The sequence below is a fragment of the Pongo abelii genome, chromosome 21 (assembly GCF_028885655.2).
Source record: "Pongo abelii isolate AG06213 chromosome 21, NHGRI_mPonAbe1-v2.0_pri, whole genome shotgun sequence".
Lineage (NCBI taxonomy): Eukaryota > Metazoa > Chordata > Mammalia > Primates > Hominidae > Pongo > Pongo abelii.
In genome coordinates, this window is record NC_072006.2 from 67324674 (window position 1) to 67342875 (window position 18202).

General features: G+C 48.2%; 1 protein-coding gene and 1 long non-coding RNA gene across 4 annotated transcripts in view; one reads left to right on the forward strand and one right to left on the reverse strand.

The window, feature by feature from the left end:
• Positions 1–9583, forward strand: part of LOC129052254 (uncharacterized) — a 37112-nt gene extending 27529 nt beyond the window's left edge. Inside the window, exons 3-4 of the long non-coding RNA XR_008517215.1 lie at positions 430–596; positions 8918–9583. This is a non-coding gene — a long non-coding RNA (uncharacterized LOC129052254). The remainder of the gene's footprint in view (positions 1–429; positions 597–8917) is intronic.
• DIDO1 (death inducer-obliterator 1) overlaps positions 1–18202 on the reverse strand; it is a 60585-nt gene that overhangs the window by 10887 nt on the left and 31496 nt on the right. For 2 of the 3 annotated variants that reach the window (XM_054541395.2, NM_001374302.1), the window contains 10 exon segments: positions 17232–17445; positions 7972–8434; positions 7674–7833; positions 6468–6584; positions 6229–6333; positions 5834–5969; positions 5087–5615; positions 4233–4386; positions 3416–3505; positions 2386–2581 (listed from right to left, as the gene is read on the reverse strand). In XM_054541395.2, coding sequence (XP_054397370.1) covers positions 2386–2581; positions 3416–3505; positions 4233–4386; positions 5087–5615; positions 5834–5969; positions 6229–6333; positions 6468–6584; positions 7674–7833; positions 7972–8434; positions 17232–17445 — 2164 coding nt within the window. 3 annotated transcript variants of the gene reach the window in all.

An 18202-nucleotide genomic window follows, 5' to 3' on the forward strand; every position in this document is an offset into this window, starting at 1 on the left:
CCATCAGCACCCTCAGGTGTGGCCTGTGCTGTCCAAGGGCTTCTGGGCTAGCTCCGTGAGGACAGGGTGCGCTGAGACAGGGGAAACGTGCCAGGACCTAGCCTTACACACACACACGCATGCACACGCACTACACATTTACACCACAAAGCCAAGACACACATGTATATGTTTATATCTAGAAAACGCCAAGTCAAGTAATCAGTACGTGAAGCGGGCCAAGTGCCCGATGGCCTGGCCCAGGGTCAAGGCTGTTCAGTGACCATGGAAGTGTGTGAGATTTCACGCACATGTATTCATGTCAACAAGGACATCAGGAGAATTTAACATTATACTGAACTCTTAAGTTAAAACATTTCTGAAGTGTATGGAAAGGTTTCACTAGCTGTTACTTTTCTAAAGTCCCTCGCCCTGTGTTACTTTACCCAGACGCCTCTGCTCTTTATCGTGGATCAAAGTCCCCGGGGCTTTTGTGTGTCCCCGTCAGGCGGCGTCGTGGCCTCAGCAAGTGCCTTGATGGGCGAGTGTGACGTTCCCCCAGCTGGTCGCGGAGCTGACAGTGTGGGTGGTTGGCGCCATCGCACTCAGCAGACAAGGTGAGTGACCCCAGCCCAGCCCTCCTTGTCCTGGTGCCATCTGGGAGGTGCTGGGAGACCTATCTTCTCCCTCTGCCCCGGGGCTGCACCTGCACAGCCAGCCCTTGCTGTGGGGAGAATGGGGGCGCCGCTCCTCTGGTGGCCTCCCTGGGCCCCGTCACTGCCCCCGTGCCCGGCATGCGCCGGGGCTCGCTCAACACCCTACAACCTGTGCTCACCTGATAGCTCCAAGTTTGGAGATGCAGTAGGAAGAGGAGCTCAAAAAAGGATCAAATATTGCTTCAATTTTTTTAAAAAGGGGAGGCTCGCTATCTATGAATCATGTTTCTGTAAAGAAAAAGTGCTCTTTCCACCCCAGTAGGGAGGCGCTGAGGTGCTGCAGTGTCTGCACTGACTGCACACACTGTCGCACTTGCAGCTGACCAGTGGGTCGTCACAGGTGCGGAGAGGTCAGCTTCTCGGTCTTCACCTCCAGGAGGGCCGGGCTTTTCCTCCCCCTGGTCACGTGGAGCTGGCCAGAGCTCTTCACAAGCAACACCAAGAACCTCTACCAGGGTCCTTTCTGTCACCCATTAGGTGGCATCTCTTTATCCCAAGTAGGATTTGAGGGGACACACTAAAGCACTTTGCTTTTAAAAATTTATCTGGCACTAAAATAATTTAATGCACCATGCCAGCAAATATTTAACCACGAAATTACTGATACCAACCAATCCCTTTATGGACATGTAATTCCACAACACAGACATGGGCCGAGCCCACTCCAGCTGTGAAGAATGGGCTCCAGTAGGAACATGCGCTGTGCCTGGGGCGACAGAAGTCCCGCCCAAGATGTGGAGTGGCCCCTACAGGACCCCAGCTAGCTAGGGTGCGGCATGAGGGGTGTGGGTGGGAGCACCCTGCACAATTATGGCAGGAACACCCGCCAAGGCCTGGTGACAGGGACAGAGGGCACTGAGGCACAGGGTCCAGATAGCACCTGCCTTTATGACGAAGCACTTTAGAGGACACTGTGTGATCCACATACCCACTTTTAGAGAACACCAATCCTCTGGGGACTGCATGGCCAAGGAGACCCTTCAGTTGGGCATCAGATACTAATCCCTAACTGAAGTCACATCAGCTTCTTCTAAGGGGCTATGAAAGAGCTGGTCACTAACAGAGCACATGGCCCCTGGAATCACCCTCAACCCTTGACAAAGAAGATGTATTTTAGGCTATTTGTACATTATTCTTTAAATACAGTACTTTCCAAGGAATGTGCAAACACAAAGTAGCTTGCCAAAGATGAATGAACCCATTACAATTTGAGCCGCAGATTTTAAAATAATTATTTCTAGAAATAGTTTTCTATGTCATTATTTTTAAGTCTCCTGGAAATCCATCCCTGTTAGAGAAGTGACCCCTGATGGAGCCACTTCCTGGTGTGTGCTGGCTCCCGAGTCTATCTAGAGGAAAGAGCAGGGCCGCTGGGAGTGTCACCTCCCTTTCTGGCTGAGCCTCGGGCTCCTGGACACTGAGTCTTCTCTGACCTGAGACCAAGATGAGCTGGTTGCAGACCCTCTCTAAAAAACTCTCCTAAGACAATTTATGCTGTGAATCAGGGGTACTTCTCGTGCCACAGTCCTACGCCCTCAAAGATGAATCCTATTGCTAACCACTGCGTCTGTGCTCCTAACTCCTGCTCCTAGAGAGCCCTGGGCTGGTCAGGACTCAGCAGGGCACGTCAGTGGGAGGAGAGGTGCAGGTGCAGGGGGGCCTCACCTCCACCCAGAAAGCTGGCGCTTACCTGGTCCTTCAAAGGGCAAGAGTTTGGATGGAACAGGGTCCTGGGCGCTCAGCGGGATCAGGTAGAGGTCCTTGACGTGCCTGTTGTTATTAGCTACAACACCAAAGCGGCCACGGCTGCTAAAATAGGAGTAGAGAGAGATATAGGCGACCTCCTCTTCCTCTGTGGCGGGGTGGAATCGGATCAGACAGAGCTCCTGCAATGGAAGAGTGGGAAGCACTCATAAAGAAAATGCGGCTCAGGCATCACACGCCCGATTCACATCCTGCTTTCAACAGGAAACCTTGTCAAATCTCTCCTACTCACAGCCACGATCTCACAGAGCTCCTGTCTCAGTGAGGCAATTCGCGTGACATGTGAGCCCAGCAGTGTCTGGAGCAGAGCCGGCTTTTCCTACATGCGCGATGGCCCCGGTCACGAGGAACCAGCTGCATGATCTGCAATGGCTGTCTGTGCCCCTCCCTAGAGGAGGGTTAAACTAGACGACAGCGTCTAGCCCTTTCGTGAACCTGATGAAGACTACAGAGATTCCCCAGAGAAAACCACAGACAGACACACACAGCTGTAGCTAAATCTCAGGGGGTCCCAGAAAACCAGGACCGTTCAAGAGCCCAGGTTGAGTGCCCTGAGCCTGATCACCCCTGCAAAAGACACCTTCTGCTCCTTCAATCATAAAAAAACAAGAAAATAAAACTTATATATTTCTTACTACAATTTAACTGCACATACATTATAATAAATCAGAAACAAACTTCTACCACTGTATACTCAAACACCTTCACACAGTAATACAACTATATAAACTTTTTTTTTTTTTTTGAGACAGTCTTGCTCTGTCTCCTAGGCTGGAGTGCAGTGGTGCGATCTCGGCTCACTGCAAAACTTAATTTTTAACATTCACCTGGAAATATCTAGTAAGCTACAGGCTAACATTTTAAGTGTTAACCCATCAAAACCAGAGGTTAAAAAAAGATGTGTTTAAATAAACACAATTTTCCATGGTTGCAAAATTTATACTATAAGCAGGTACCTTAGACACAGAAGACTTGAGTTTGCCAACATAATCCCAAACTGTCTTCGGTGCGATCCTCCCACCAATGTGAATTGTGTCAGGCAAATCCTAAACAAAAAGTACTTTGCGTAAATCACTTTGAACTGTAGTAGTCACAAAAAGATGAATGCAGTCATGTGAAGGCACCATACTACCCAAGATTCAAGAAGACTACAACTATTCCAAGGAAAAGAGTCACACTTGTATTAAATGTATTAAATCCAGGATTCCAAGTGACCAGATCCAAGGGGGGTGTGATGCCAACCTTCTGCCAAACAAGATTATGTTTACAAATTACTGCCCAACACTTCTACGCTGTCTTTATGTACATACACAGAAAGTAACGATTCACATATGAGCTAGGGTGACTCCTTGCATTAAAGTCATAAATGCTAGTGCTGTTTTCTGGTTAATTCTGAAAACTAAAAGGCCTGGCCACATGTGCCACCCGGCATGTGGCCAGGTGTGTGTAAAGCAGGCTCCGAACACCTGGCTGTGCTGGTGGCTGTGCGCACAGCCACCTGGTCAGTGCCCCAGCGAAACTGATCACTGAGAGGCCAGACTGCAGGCTCACACTTCTGACCCTGTCCAAACTGCTGAACCTGTGGACTCATCACGGCCATCGCCACTTTGCGTTTAGAGGCGTTTCTGCATCCAGACAGCCAGTTGCAAGAGTGTCACGCATTTCTGTTTCTCTCCTACCTCCTGAATTAAGGCAGAAAGTCATGTGTTTGACTCTAGTTTAGAAACTCCTATGAAAGACACACACACGCACACGCATTTTCTTGGTTCTAACCTCGCTGAGGTAATCGAAACACCCAGAGACGGGATACGCCTTAGTGACAAATTTTGCCACACTCTGCATGTTAATAAATCCTTTCCAAATGGTGCTGAGTCGAGACAAAAAGAGGGTCGTGTCTCCTTCTGGAGGGGAACGCGATTCTGAAGTGCTATAAAACAAAACCATAAAAAAAAGTCAATGTCTCTCTGTGTAATGAGAATTTCAAAAGTAGAAAGCCTTTTCTTCTTTGAGACTGGATCTCATTGTGTCATGCAGGCTGGAGTGCAGTGGTGCAACATGGCTGGCTGCGGTCTCCGCCTCCCAGGCTCAGGTGATCCTCCCACCTCAGCCTTTCAAGTAGCTGGGACTACAGGCGTGCATTACCACGCCTGGCTAATTTTTGTCTTTTTTGTAGAGATGGGGTTTTGCCATGTTGCTCAGGCTGGTTTCAAACTCCTGGGCTCAAGCACATGCTGGGATGAGAGGTGTGAGCCACTGTGCCCAGCTTCAAGAGTACAGAGACTTTATATGTAAAAGCAAAAGTGAACTCTTGCAAGTTTTACGTTTTTGGTAGCTTACTTTTGCCAATTACTTACTTTAATTAAAATGATACAGCCATTTTGGTTAAAGAAAAATAAAGTGAATAGGCAACAAAACTGGATGAGCACAAATTTAAATGTAAATTTCTAAGATCTCCACTTCCAAAAGGACAATAAGGCACCCTACAACTGCAGCTTTTTAAAAGATGAAAGAGTGAAGCTGTATTTCAGGTTACATTTCCGAGTTCAACTATTTAATCACCAGTTATCTTTCCTTTTGTTAATCTAAAAAAAAGTTTGGCTTGTTCAGACCACACCTGAAGTACGCACCTGATATTTGGTGACGGAGGAACTGACAAGTATCTTGGGTCAGGAGATGAGGATGGCTTAGCTAGTATGGACTTGGGCACCATCACAGAAGTCAAGACAGGCTTCGGCACATCCTGTCTGGCTTCCACCATGTGGGTGCTGTCTGGGCGGGATGCTGCGGAGGCCACGGCTGTGCATGAACTGCTCGGAGCGGTCCTGGGGTCCCGGCCGGACACTGTGACGGTGCTGACCACCCCGCTCCCACAGGAGGCTGGGCAGGGGGACAGGTCTTCCAGCGGGGAGGGCTCGGGATGGCCATCTCCTGGAGGCCCAGGGAAATACGTTCTGTCCACGTTTGGATGAGAAGCACTTTCTAGGCCTGGCTCAGAGGCAACTTCAGGCACAGCCTCCGGCATCACCTCATCAGCTGAATCAGGAGCTGGGTCAGGTGCAGAGCTGTCATGCTTCGATTTTAAGTCTTCTTTCTTAACAGAAGCTGACAATTTTTGTTTTTTCGGAGCTGGCTCATCTTCTGCAGAGGGAACCTGGCCTGAAGAAGGCGAGGAAAGGCTCTGTGAGAAACCTAGCCGGCACACGGGTGTTTCTCACACAAAGCCGAAAGCAATACTCTAAAGGCAGGGCAGGAAATCATTCTGGCCTTTCTGCGTGTTTAAGCTTACATGCGGTTGCTTTTAGAAGGTTCAGTGATTTTTAACAAAATCAAGTTTAGTCTCAGCTCCAAGGCTCCATCCCCTAAACTGTGCTCACCTGTGCAAATTTTACAGTTGAGATCGAAGAGGTGTGCGCGGTGCTGACTGGTGGTGTCTTTCAACATGCTGCTGAAGACGTCGAGGAGTGGCGTTGTGCTCTTCTCAGGGACAGCACGTGCTGACTCTTGCTGTTCCTAAAAGAAAAAGAAAAAAAGTGAAGTCGTTTCTTTTCCAAACTCAGCTCCAAATTAACACCACCCAACAAAAGCAGTCTCATGGGACTGAGACCCACGGGGGAGAAAAAAGGACCACCGAACACAAGGACTGAGGAATGCCACAATGACATACACCTGCTGTAAGCTCAGTGTCCTGCCCAATAATTGAAGATAACCTCAAAACGTTTGGGATGGATTAGTCTACTCTCGGTGAACATAAAAACTCCCAAATGCTTACCTCTGAATCCGACACTGGCGGAGAGTCCTCCAGATCGGGTATGGCCTCCTGCCTGGGGGCCGTCTTCTTGCTTTCATTGTGCAGTTTAGTTCTGGACTCCATCACCTGAAATGAAAAAGATGAAACAGAGCTTAGGCCTTGTTTTCTAGGAGGAAAGCATCGCTCATGCAGCTGTCTATGAATTTATTTCTATTAAACTCGAGTCCTGGGTGCCTTCGCAGGTGCCCCTCAGCACTCACAGATCTTGCTGGCCTCTCTTTCCACGTGGAAAGCTCTTTAGATACAAGTTCTTCTGGCTTCAGTCTCACAAGTTTCGCCAAAGAGATTTCCTCACGCAGAACACGATGGAAGAGTCCCTATAAACAAGTATTTTTCATTTACTCAAATAATATTCCTGTATCTGTCAATACAGAGAGCTTATGGAAAACAGAGCTGCCCAGTTTAGCGGGCACAGGACAAAGGCCCTCAGGGCCCACTTGTGTGTGGCACCAGGCAGAGCCCTCCCTGCAGGGTGTGACCTAACTCCCCAAATGGCCTTATGAGAGTGCGCCCCGGGATATCCCTGCTGTGAGCAAATGGGAGCCCAGAGAGCACAGGTAATAAGGTTCAACAGTGGGTTTCACAGCCTGTGCTGCACTGGCTCTGCTAAAAAAAACCACACACAACACCTCAGGAAAAACAATTATGTACACAAGGTGGACACAAGTCAAAAAGGTAGTGTCAGGAACAAAGGAAGGAAGAAATCACTTCTGTTTGGGGCTGTTCAATGGTGAGATGCAAAGTCGGGGTATTTCAATATCCTAAAATTCTAAACAGGGAGGAGCTTGGAGGCCGATGGAGAGAGAACACCGGAAGGCTGTCAGCCCGGCAACAAGAGGCCACCAGGCAGGCAGCCTATCCCTCCCAGCTGGAGCTTCTGTCCTCGTAGCATGGCCCATGCTGCAGTGAGGAAGGACTGATCCCACAACCTGGGCGTGAGCAGCCCCTGCTCCAAGTGGTGAGAGCTCACTCAAGCAGCCCAAACCATCAGGCTCACTCGGCTGATGAGGAATATGAGAAAATAAGGTGGAAAAGGCTGTCTGAGGCCAGAATATGGACACCCTCATATACTGGGATAAAGAATTGGACTTTATTTTGCAGCCCAGTGAAGTGACTGGCTTGTAACTTTACAGCAATGTTTAGAGGAGACTAATCTGGTGATAAAAGGTGGACTTCAGGGAAGCCAGGAAGCAGACACAACCCTAGTTAAGGCAGGGCAGGGAAGGGGCTTCCAGGACCCCCAATGCCTATACAACAATACGTGGGCTGGCAGAAGGGTCACCGAGGAGAAAGAAACGTTTCAGCTTTCCTGGAAAGGGCACAAACATCTCAAAATATTGGTTTATCCCTTTAGCGCCCAGCGAACAGAACAGGAATACTCCAACGCACTGACACCAGGCACACACCTGATTTTTAGGGTCCTTCAGGTTGAACATGATGCTGCGATATTTGCTCTTGTAGCGATTATCTGTAACTTGAAACAAGTTAAACATCTCCTTCTCAATATGGAGGGCAATTTTTCCTACTTCGTTTTCTGTCATGATTAAGTCATCGCTGTCATTGACTCTGAACGGAATAAAAAAAAAGAACTACATAAGACACTTGTGTATATTAAACTTTTTGAACAGTGAGGCAATCCTGCAGCCACACTCTAATGAAAGCCCTTCCATTTTAATGGGTAAGAAATCAAGCAGAACAGCCCACCTTTTCCACAAAATCTCTTTTAAGGAGCGTCTGATATTTTGCCGGATTTGTGAATTTGGCTGCGACGGTGTGGCACTCATAGCCCCGAGGCGTCCTGGGGCTGGCGAGGCTGTTGGAACAGAAGGTACCACTGGCTTCCTTATGGCTCCCACCAAAGCAGCGGAGCCGGTGAACTTCTTGGAGGCAGCCGTCGCCACTGCAGGTGCTGGTCCGGCCTGCCTGGCAGATGAAGCACCACTCGATGGGGTAGCGGAGAGCCATGGCCTCTTGGGGATGGTGCCCTTGAAACCTGAGGGTGGCTTTTTAATGGCTGGTGTGGCTGCTGCCACATTAGCAAAAGATTTCTTTGGCACGAGGTTTCTAGGTGCAGGCTGCTTGCCCACCGTGGAGCCTGGAGGGGCTGTTTTCTTTGAGGCTGCCGTGGCTGCCGCTTTCTCCTCAGACCTCCTGTCTTCCTTTGGGGCTACAAAGGAGAAACACAGGCGCTGAGTGAGGGGACACCGCGGGGTGCTGCCACCTGACTCTAAAAAGCAGACTTACTCTTAAACCTGTAAGTGCCCACCTGGCATTACTGAATAGCATACACAGAGAAAAGGATTTGTAAAATGTTAATGTTAGAGGAGTGTAAGGGAGGACCGCCAGCAGCATTTATGATGGTGACTACATTTTATTTCAGAAAGAAAAATGCTTTATTATTACATCTTTTACCTTCAACCAGCAAACTCTAGTTATTAAAGGCTTGACTTGAGCACTAGCTAAGCTTCAAAACTGAAGGACAATTTCCTATTATCACTTTTTAAAAGGCAGATTTAGAACAGCACTATCATTATTAATTCAAGTGCAAACTTTTTGTAAACTTCAGTGAAAAAGATCATTTAGAAGGGTAAAACAGGTTCTCTTAGCCCGGTGGGTGGGGTTTACACATCTCACTTCGTTGTCCTTCCAGACTGGAGTCCATTGGAGGCGATGCCATTAATAAAAATATGGAAAGCTGGCATATACCTGAACCACGGGAAGAGCAGCCACACCTTTACGCGAAGAGTGAGAAGCTGAGAACGCAGCAATGCTGTTACAGGAATGTGTCCATTCACAACCCTCAGGCTGTGATTCCATTAAGTGAAGTATTAATCCAAACAAGGATTATAATTAAAAGCTCAAAGACATCAAACCCCCTCAACTTGCACAAAAAGCTTTCTATGCCAGTAGAAAATCAATCACCTTATAACCCCGTGTGATATCGTCAGAGCCCAAAGGCCCTCGAGCGGGGGACAGATGGCGTGCCACGGGAAAGATGGCCAGGGGACAGCGCTCGTTGAGGTGCACCACATGCCAGGGCAGGGATCCAGCTAGTGGGGCAAAGAGTGAAACACCTGGGGAATAGGGGGCCCCCGTGAGGACCCCAGGACGGCAGAGGACATCTCAGCTCTACAGGCAAGTGCCTGGGAGCTACCTCGGGTGATCAAGTAAACAAGGCACCTCCTGGGGAAAGGCTTTTCCCCTTTGCAGCAGCAAGCCTCCAAAACTCCCAAAGGCCTAAATGGGAGAATGTGACAGATGCTCCCAAGAGCACTTCAGTTTTACCCAGGGGTGGAAAATAAAACCACACTCCTCCACCGTCGTCTTACTGACTGCTTTCAATAAATGAGGTAAGTCTGAAAGCTCAGTAAAGAGCCAAGACTCTACAAATAAGGCCTGATTCAACAGCCTGCCCCAGCTTGGTCGTGCAGGATGCCCCGCATGTGCTGCCAGGCTTGGCCACGTTGGCAGCGGGTGCCAGCCCTCCCCAGCAGCCAGTCCATCAAGCAGCAGCCTCAGGGCTGCAAGTCTTCCCAACTTCCCAGAGAAGTACAATTCTTTCCATTTTTTACAAAACTTGCAACAGTACTACATGGGTCCAAAAAATGGTGTCACTGTTAACAGATACTCGCCCCGACTTTCAAAAAATGGTGTCACTGTTAACAGATATTCGCCCCGACTTTCAAGATTTCCATGTGTTCTTTCCTAACCATCATTTTAATGGTAACTAAGTAAAGGCAAATCCTGTATTTTCACCTTAGGACCCTTCTAACCTCACGGCCCCTGCCTACCCCTTGCTAGATGTGGTCCAGCCACAGGACCCCCTCCTTGGCAACACTGCCAAGCCCTGCCTCCTCACCCACAACCGCACCCCAAAACACTCACTCCTGTTGGAGCTGGATCTTAAAAATGCACTATAAACAATGGCAATATCTAACAAGACAGGAACAAAGGTGACAGCTAGTTTTTATCTGTCCAGGAAACTTTGCTTTTAATTATACATGTACTATGTCATCAGATCAGGTCTATACACCCAAGTAGTCACTACCTTAGTGTTTGAAAATCTGTTTTTAACAACTCAGTTTCACTCATTAGACTTAGCTCACAGGTCTGCAGCATCTTGCCCGCAGGGTTGCAATAGGTCAGTCAGGTTCAATAAAAATCAGTGGAGGCCCTTTATCTTGGGGAAGCAGCGAGGGGGTGGGGTGGGGATGGAATGAAAAGGCACAGCAGGCCTAGGGTGCTCGCTGGAGGCACGCAGGCAGGAGGCTGACACCAGGCAGGCACCAGGAACTAAGCCCTGGTCTCCAGAGGCGGCAGACACCTGCCAGGAAGCCAACCATGATGCAAACTGAAACCTCAAACCAATTCAGTAACTGCACTAGAAACCGTGGAGTGTTTTAATATCATGTTTAAAGAACTCTAAAAAAGCTGGCTGAAGACATTTCCAGAAACCTCAGCAAAATGCCTTGGCTGTAACACACAGAACACCTGTGTGTTGTGAACTGAATGATATCTTTAATGATGTTTAACGTTCACCTTGTTGCAAGTTAGGGTTACATGCTAACTTCAAAAACATCAACTCCATTTCTCCAGATCATAAGTGTTGGAATGAGACGTCCATGGCCACACTCAGTATTTCTGCTCATGTAACTACAGTATTGTCTCCCTCACTTAGGGAAAACCCAAGTTGAGAGATGAATTTTAGGGCACTCCCAATACATGGGATTAAAACCACCCATTACCCAAGAGTGGGGGCAGCAGATTAACGTAATTTATTTTAAAAGCAAGAGATAGCTTTCCTTAACCATTGCTACTTTAGAAAATTAACTGCTCCCTTTCTAAAGGCAACCTTTGTCATCCCTCATCTGTGCTTTAAAGAGTGTGGAAATGGGCAGTCAGGTGAGTGAATGGCAGAATGTTCCAAGCCGGGCCTCTGGGAGCAGTGTCCTACAATACGCAGAAAGCCCCATTCCTGCTCTGAACAGACATGTTCTATCCAGCAACTGTTCCAGGGACCCGAGCACACACCCATTCCACTCCAAGTGGGACAGCATGGCTGGTGCTCAGCTTGGGTCAGCTGCCGCTGAAATGGGGACAGAAACTTTTTAGTGGAGCTAAAATTCAATTTGCAAGTTCACCCAAATTCACTTTGAACTATTACGTTGTGTATAACTTTAGAGAAGGGCAAGCAGCAACTCCAAGCAACCCGGGAAAAAACCCCACTGCAGAAAAGCAGGGCCCTGTCAGGGTACGAGCCTCCCCTACACGCTGCTGGGTTCCCTGGGGGCAGCAGTGGTGGTGACCTGGTCATACCACACAGCACTGATGCCTGAGAGCCAGGGCTCCCCTGCCCCTCCCCACACCTCTCTGCCCCTTGGTTGCCGCGCTGTCTCCTTTAGCTCCCACATTCTGGGGGCCTGCCCAGGCCACTGGCCCAGATGAAACTGTTGCTGCCGGGTCTGGGTTTCAGCCAACTGCAGAACGAAGCAGGTCGCCGTCGTGCACAGGGATCAGCAGCACTCTCTAATTGGCCAATTTCCCCCAAAGCAGAAGGCTGGCCGGCTTGGGTGCTACAGCGCCGCTGGCCACTGGGTGGCACCAGGGCCTGAGCAGGGACGGGGAGGGGAAAATCAGGCCCCCACCGGAGGATGGTGCTACTCCGCTCCTCTCTGCAGAACCTGTCCAATTGCCCCAGTGGAAGTTTTAGCAGGACAGGGATTAAAATATGGGGCAAGAGACCAAGTCTGCTCAGTTCTGGACTGTCCAGAGGCCCCCGTGTAGCAACCTTATGTGCTGGATGGCTCCCCACAGGGAAAGGAACTGGTTATAAAAATCACTAAGAAACACCACACGCCCTCACATAGGTGTTGACAATGAAGTGGCCCGCCCTGTCGCGGTACTGCTGGCTGGTTTAGGGAAGCTGGGGCACGCAGACCTCCACTGGTCTCCCACGGTGTCCTGAATCCTGCCTGTCACCGTCGGCTACAGCTCTAAGGGCTGTTTCTATGCCATGCACCTGAAAATAGACTCGAGACAGTGAAGGAAACGTGGAAGTAAATGCTGTTCACTGTGACGTCAGGCCTATTTCCAGCCCTCAGTGAGGCATGTGTACAACAATGCAGTTTCCCGCTTTACCTGTTTCTTCACTCCAAGATGGCCCCTAGTGGGAACAATCAAGGTGACAGCGGCAAGAGAAAATGTTCTGCTTTTGCTCCTCTCAACATGCTAAAATGTGTTCAAATGAATTAGCCTTTTATAAGTAGTTACTAGTTTGCTTTCATGTTGCAGGGAAACAGTTACTTCCCAAATAAAGCAGGCAAGACTACATCCCAGATGCTCCTCAGAGGAGACCATCACTACAGCCAGGACGCCCTTGCAGGGACCACAGCTAGACTGCCGTGTTTTGGAATACTCAAGGCTTTCCTTGGTCAGTTTTCTTACTAATACCCACTACGTGAGTGCCTTCCAACTTAATGGAGAGGTGTGTAATTCTCCTTAAGAAACTCGTGTGATGAGGGCCACGTGGACAGATGGACGTTCCACTCAACTGCAATTTCAGTTGTGCCCAGCTGCACATGGTGTGTGCCTGGCTGCCAAACCCATTTGGGAGCAGAGCTGCTGCTATTCCCAAGATCTCCCACACCAGTAATTTAACATTTATCTAAATTGTTTACTACTTAAACCAACATGTTAGGGGCATGTTGACAGCACCAAGCAGGTCAGTTGAGGATAAAGCCAGTTACCTTACGCTCTTCTTGCCGAACTCTTTCAGGTTTGCGGCAAATGAAAAGTTGCTGCAACCTTCATTTAAATAAGTAGCAAAAATTCTTGTCAATCTTCTAAGTTACTTCTCTAACTTTTAGAAGCTAAGAATATAACTGTGTATGTTGATGTGTTTACAGGAAAAAAAAAAAAAAACCTAGTATTATTTTACAACTTTATACAAATCTACCTGAAACTTGTGTACCACATTGGAGGAATTGTAGCAGGCGTCTTCAGAGCTGACCTCTGCACTCTGTGACACCGATAATGCCAAGGAGGCTTTCCTGAGTATTCATCTTTAGACTATTAGAGTAGATCCACAGCTCCAAAAGGTCCTATGAAGGTCACTGAAGAGGTGGTGAATTCAGAGGCACCGATCCTGCTGGAAACTTCCATCCCTGCACCCCACCTGCCCAAGGTGGCTGAAGCATAAGCACAAAGGGGCAGCTGAGGGACAGACAGGGGCACCACGGGATGGTGCTTATGTGGGGCTTCACCGTGCAGGCTCACAGTTACGGAGGTGTGAAACCTTTCCCTGATGTAATTTTCTCAACGGCAGGCTGCTTTTTAAGTTTATAAAAAGTAAAACACTTAAAAATACCCCCCCAAAAAAAGTCATTACTGCCAAGAAACTTCCAGTTATATGGATAACGTAAAAAACAACTATCAAGCTATATCCTTTCTCAGTACAAATTCTGATTTTTCTAATTGGGAGGAAGAGATTGGTGGACACGTAGAGTCTGATGACTCCCAGTCTCATTTTATTGCCGCTGACAACTCTGGAGGAGACAGATAAAAAAGAGCTCACGCGACCAGTGAAACAAGCCACCCTCCTCTCCCGGCTTTAAATTCCTGCAAAACACTCTTAGGTTCTAGAACCCCTCATGTATTTTTTATTAATGAAAACTGAAACTGGGTCCTCTTAGGATTTCAGTGAAATGTGCTTCTGGAGCCCACACCATGAGTTATGCTTGTGAACGGTGTTCTCCGTCCATTTCACACCACCAGGGCCATCTCTGTGGCAGCACGTGGCAACAAGAGGCAGTGCTTCCACCTGGGCACCATGCTTAACACAGCATCTGGATTTGGGTTTACAAATTGGCAAGGTTTTCCATTTTAATTCCAACGGTTAGATGAAACGAACTGTAGAATCTGCTTTGCAGTCAAAATCTGTTCAGATCCTCAGTGTTTAAGTCACTTAATGAGCCATTTAGGGAGTGCAAAATACTAGGAATTGCACCTATCAAATACCATCTCAAAATTCTAGTCAGTCAGGTACATCTCAGAAAAACATTTCCAACTGACTTCATGCCTGGACAATAATGGGAGGTGAACAGTAGAAATAAAGAGAAAAAAATGGAATAAGAATTTATAAAACCACAAAAGAAACATCATGATCTTTGAGAGAAGTTATGTGCACCAAATGTTTACGTAAGCTAAAGAAACTGTATATATAAGAAACAATTTTTAAAAACAAATGGGAGGAATAAGGTGAGGCTGTGAAGGACCTACTGATACCTTAGCAGGGGGCACAGCCTCCTTCTAGCAACGGCAGAGTGTCTGTGCACACCAGGCCTCACCTATTGGACAGGAGCCCCCAGGTCAACCGAGGGCCATGGGAAGGACAGGAGGGTGCCTAGGTGCACTTTGGGGAGCAGCAGCAGTAGCTCCACCACGTGGGTCTTCTGATGGTATGTGTGGTGAGGCAAGTGTGAATCAGCTCATGGGACAGACCCACACCAGCCTCTCACTTCCAAACTCACCCCCTACCAGGGAGGGCGAGCTCCGTGGCCAGCCAGGGAGGCAGGGCGGGGGCCTCAAAGGCATACAGTGGTGGCAGGCTCCCCAGTACTTGTTGAGCCTACAAAAGTGCAGAGGTGTTTAGGGGAGAGGCAGAGACATGGTAGCTGCTCTCACCAATGCCTCTAACTCTGCTCCAATCAATCATCTTTTGGGAAGACGACATTTACGGGATAACAAAACGAGCAGAAGCTACTAGCTCAAAAGTGCATCGTCCCCATTCACATCCTGTATAAATTATGGAAATCCACCAATTTTAACTTGAGGTGATGTGTTGGGAAGGTTAACAGGCAATTTCCCCCACTTCGGGTCCCTGGAGCAAATCAGCTTCCCAGAGGAGCTGATGTGTGGCAAAGAAGGGAAGAGGGAGAAGGGGTCAGAGTACCCCGCTATGGGCAGAACAGCAGCCTCCTCTGTTCTGAGCAGTCGACCTCTCCCCGCTCACAGTGCAGGAGGCAGGCAGGAAGCAATAACCCAGGGCTGAGAGCCCCTCATTTCCCCATCTTCCCACCAATGCTCCCTCCCCACAATGTACATGGACTCTTCCAACTCCACATGTGGAGTCTCTGGCAGCTTTTCAATTTTGGTTGACACAGATGGAAATTAACCAAACTGAAATTATCACCCACTTATCTGAACTGAGGTTATAACCGCAGTTTTCCTTCACTGTTATGTGTCTAAAACCAATCTACGGCTAAATTTTAGTATAGCATTAAAAACCCCTCCCTCCGCATTCACAGGTGAGTGACACTTTAAGCCCATTAGCTCTGTAGAACTGCTCTATCGTAGACGTGCTAGAATCTGATGAACATGTGAGACATTTGCTAGCATAAAATTCTCAGCTCAATGTAAGGTATCTCGAGATTCATTATAGTGCAGCAATTGCTTGATTCAATTTATGTGCGGCTCAATTTCTTAGGTCTAGGCTGTTTACATGATCAAAATGAGTGATGTATTTTTCTTCTTTTATTAAGTTACTCACACTCAATAACTGCGTATTTTTAGCCAAGCGCAGTGGCTCACATCTGCAATTCCAGCACTCTGGGAAGCCGAGTTGGGCAGATCACATGAGGCCAGGAGTTCAAGACCAGCCTGGCCAACATGGTGAAACCCCGTCTCTACTAAAAATACAAAAATTAGCCAGGCATGGTGGCACGTGCCTATAATCCCAGCTACTTGGGAGGCTGAGGTAGGAGAATCGTTTGAACCCAGAGGTGGAGCTTGCAGTGAGCCGAGATCATGCCACTGCACTCCAGCCTGGGTGACAGAGCAAGACTCTGTCTCAAAAAAAAAAAAAAAAAAAAAGCGACTTTTTTGTAAAGCACACCAGACCTAGCATAGGTCTGCCTGCCTGCATGAGTGCCTTCCTTTAGGGAATCTGCTCAAAGTCTGACGACGGCAAAGTGGGGCACTCTGTGATCATCTTTGACTTGACACTATTTAACCTTTCGGTGCTTTTTAAAAAAAGCACAAAATGCACTATAGACAGAAGGCATTAAAGAATGAATTGAAAATAGTTTTATAGCAGAAAACTGAAAAACAAGAAAACATTAAAATTGCACCACAGAATCTGAGGTTTCAAAGATCTGTTTGAAATGTCTTCATTTCATTAATTTGAAATTTGGGGCAGGATATGATCTTAACAGTCTAAACATTCAAGAGAGGAGGGCAAGAAAGCCAGTCACATGTAGAATACCAAGTCCAAGGCGCGCGTCCTGCGGTCAGGACAGTGTTCTAGGTGTGAACTCACTTACCGTGGGGCCTATGAAGCAGGAGTGTGTGGCCTTCGAAGTTCGAAAGTGTTCATGCGGGTGTGTAGCGTGTGAATCGGACATGGAAAAAAAAAAATCCCCTATCTGCCCAGTCAAAAATAAATGTACACCTGAAAATCATACGTAAGCTGAGCATCAGACCCAACACTAACTTGCAAAGATTCCCACAACATAAAAAAGAAGTGATGCTTTCATGTGCTGGCCGTGGACAACGTGGAAAAACTGAAGCGTATACAGCGCTGTCGTCAGAACTCATGTGCAGACAGGGGTGGATGTGGAGTGCCGGGTAGTGTGGCTATGCAATCAGACTGGGATGAAGAGAATACGAATACTTACCAGAGTCTGACAGTGAAAACAGAGATTAAAGAATCAATCATTAAGGTGAACGTTCACCAGTGAGGTTTACAGCTTTGGAAAACAGTGACAGGAAGTCCTGACAGACTAGGGATGGACACAGGGCAGCAGGAGGCATCCTGGACATGGGCTCTGCTTCCCGCTGATGGTGCAGCCGGTGTCTGTGATCAGCTTAACACACAGCTGCAACTCCCAGTCCTGGACAGGCCCAGGGGATGGCTATCCAGAAAGAATGGGAGGGGTCCAGGAGGCCAACCCCTAGGTGATACATACATTTATACAACAGTGACGGCGAGGGAGCAGCAGTCTTTTCTGGCTTTACTGCATTGTAATTGTGATCGCTCGCCCACGACGGCGTGCTGCTCTCACAAGCTGCTTCCTTCCCAAGTGCTTCACTCCGCGCAGGGACCACCACTGCCTTCTTCACTGTGGTCTCTTTTTTTTCTGGAGCTGGTCTCTTGTGCACAGAAGAGATTTTAATACCTGCCTGGATAATCAGTAAAACCCCAAATCATTAAGAAGGTAAGAAATCATACCTTCACTTCATTTCACTGAGAGGTGAAGGCGGGGACCCAATGTCTTCCTGAGGCCATCTGAAGACCCTGCACCCATCCTGCGCCTGCTTGGTAGCAGTTCAACACACTTGCGTATCCAGTGGGCCCGCAGTGTCCCCATGCAAAACTGAGGACTTCAACCACTTGTGCTCCATGAAGGGCGGCTGGCACGGAGTCACCTGCAACCCTGATGAGGTGCCAGGTTGCCAAGATGACAGGAGGAGCAGCCACTGGACAGGCTGCCAAGATGACAGGAGGAGTGCGGCAATGAACCAAATGAGCCAAATGAGAGGAAAGGCCTGCACGGGAGACTGTGCCCAACGCCGAGGGTTCAAAAGGACCAGCCTTAAAAATTAAGTCGTTCTAAGGCTAAATAATCATTTGAAAATGATCAAGAAAACTCCCCAAACAGTGCTAGTTATGCTTTGCTGGTCACAAACGTAACAGGGGCAGTGACACAGCCACCGCCACCGCCACCTGAGCCTCAGAAGGGCCTTCAAGTCTAAGACAAGAGTTTGCGATTTTTAAACATCCTCGATTCTTTCCAAATCACATGGAGTACAAACATGAGACAATTCTGAGAGCCGGGTCTTAAATGAAGACCACAGCCTTGCCCCGAACCCACCTCCCACTCCTGCTTGCCTGCAAGTCCACGCCCTACAAACTCCACTGGGTGGCCACCAACTCTTC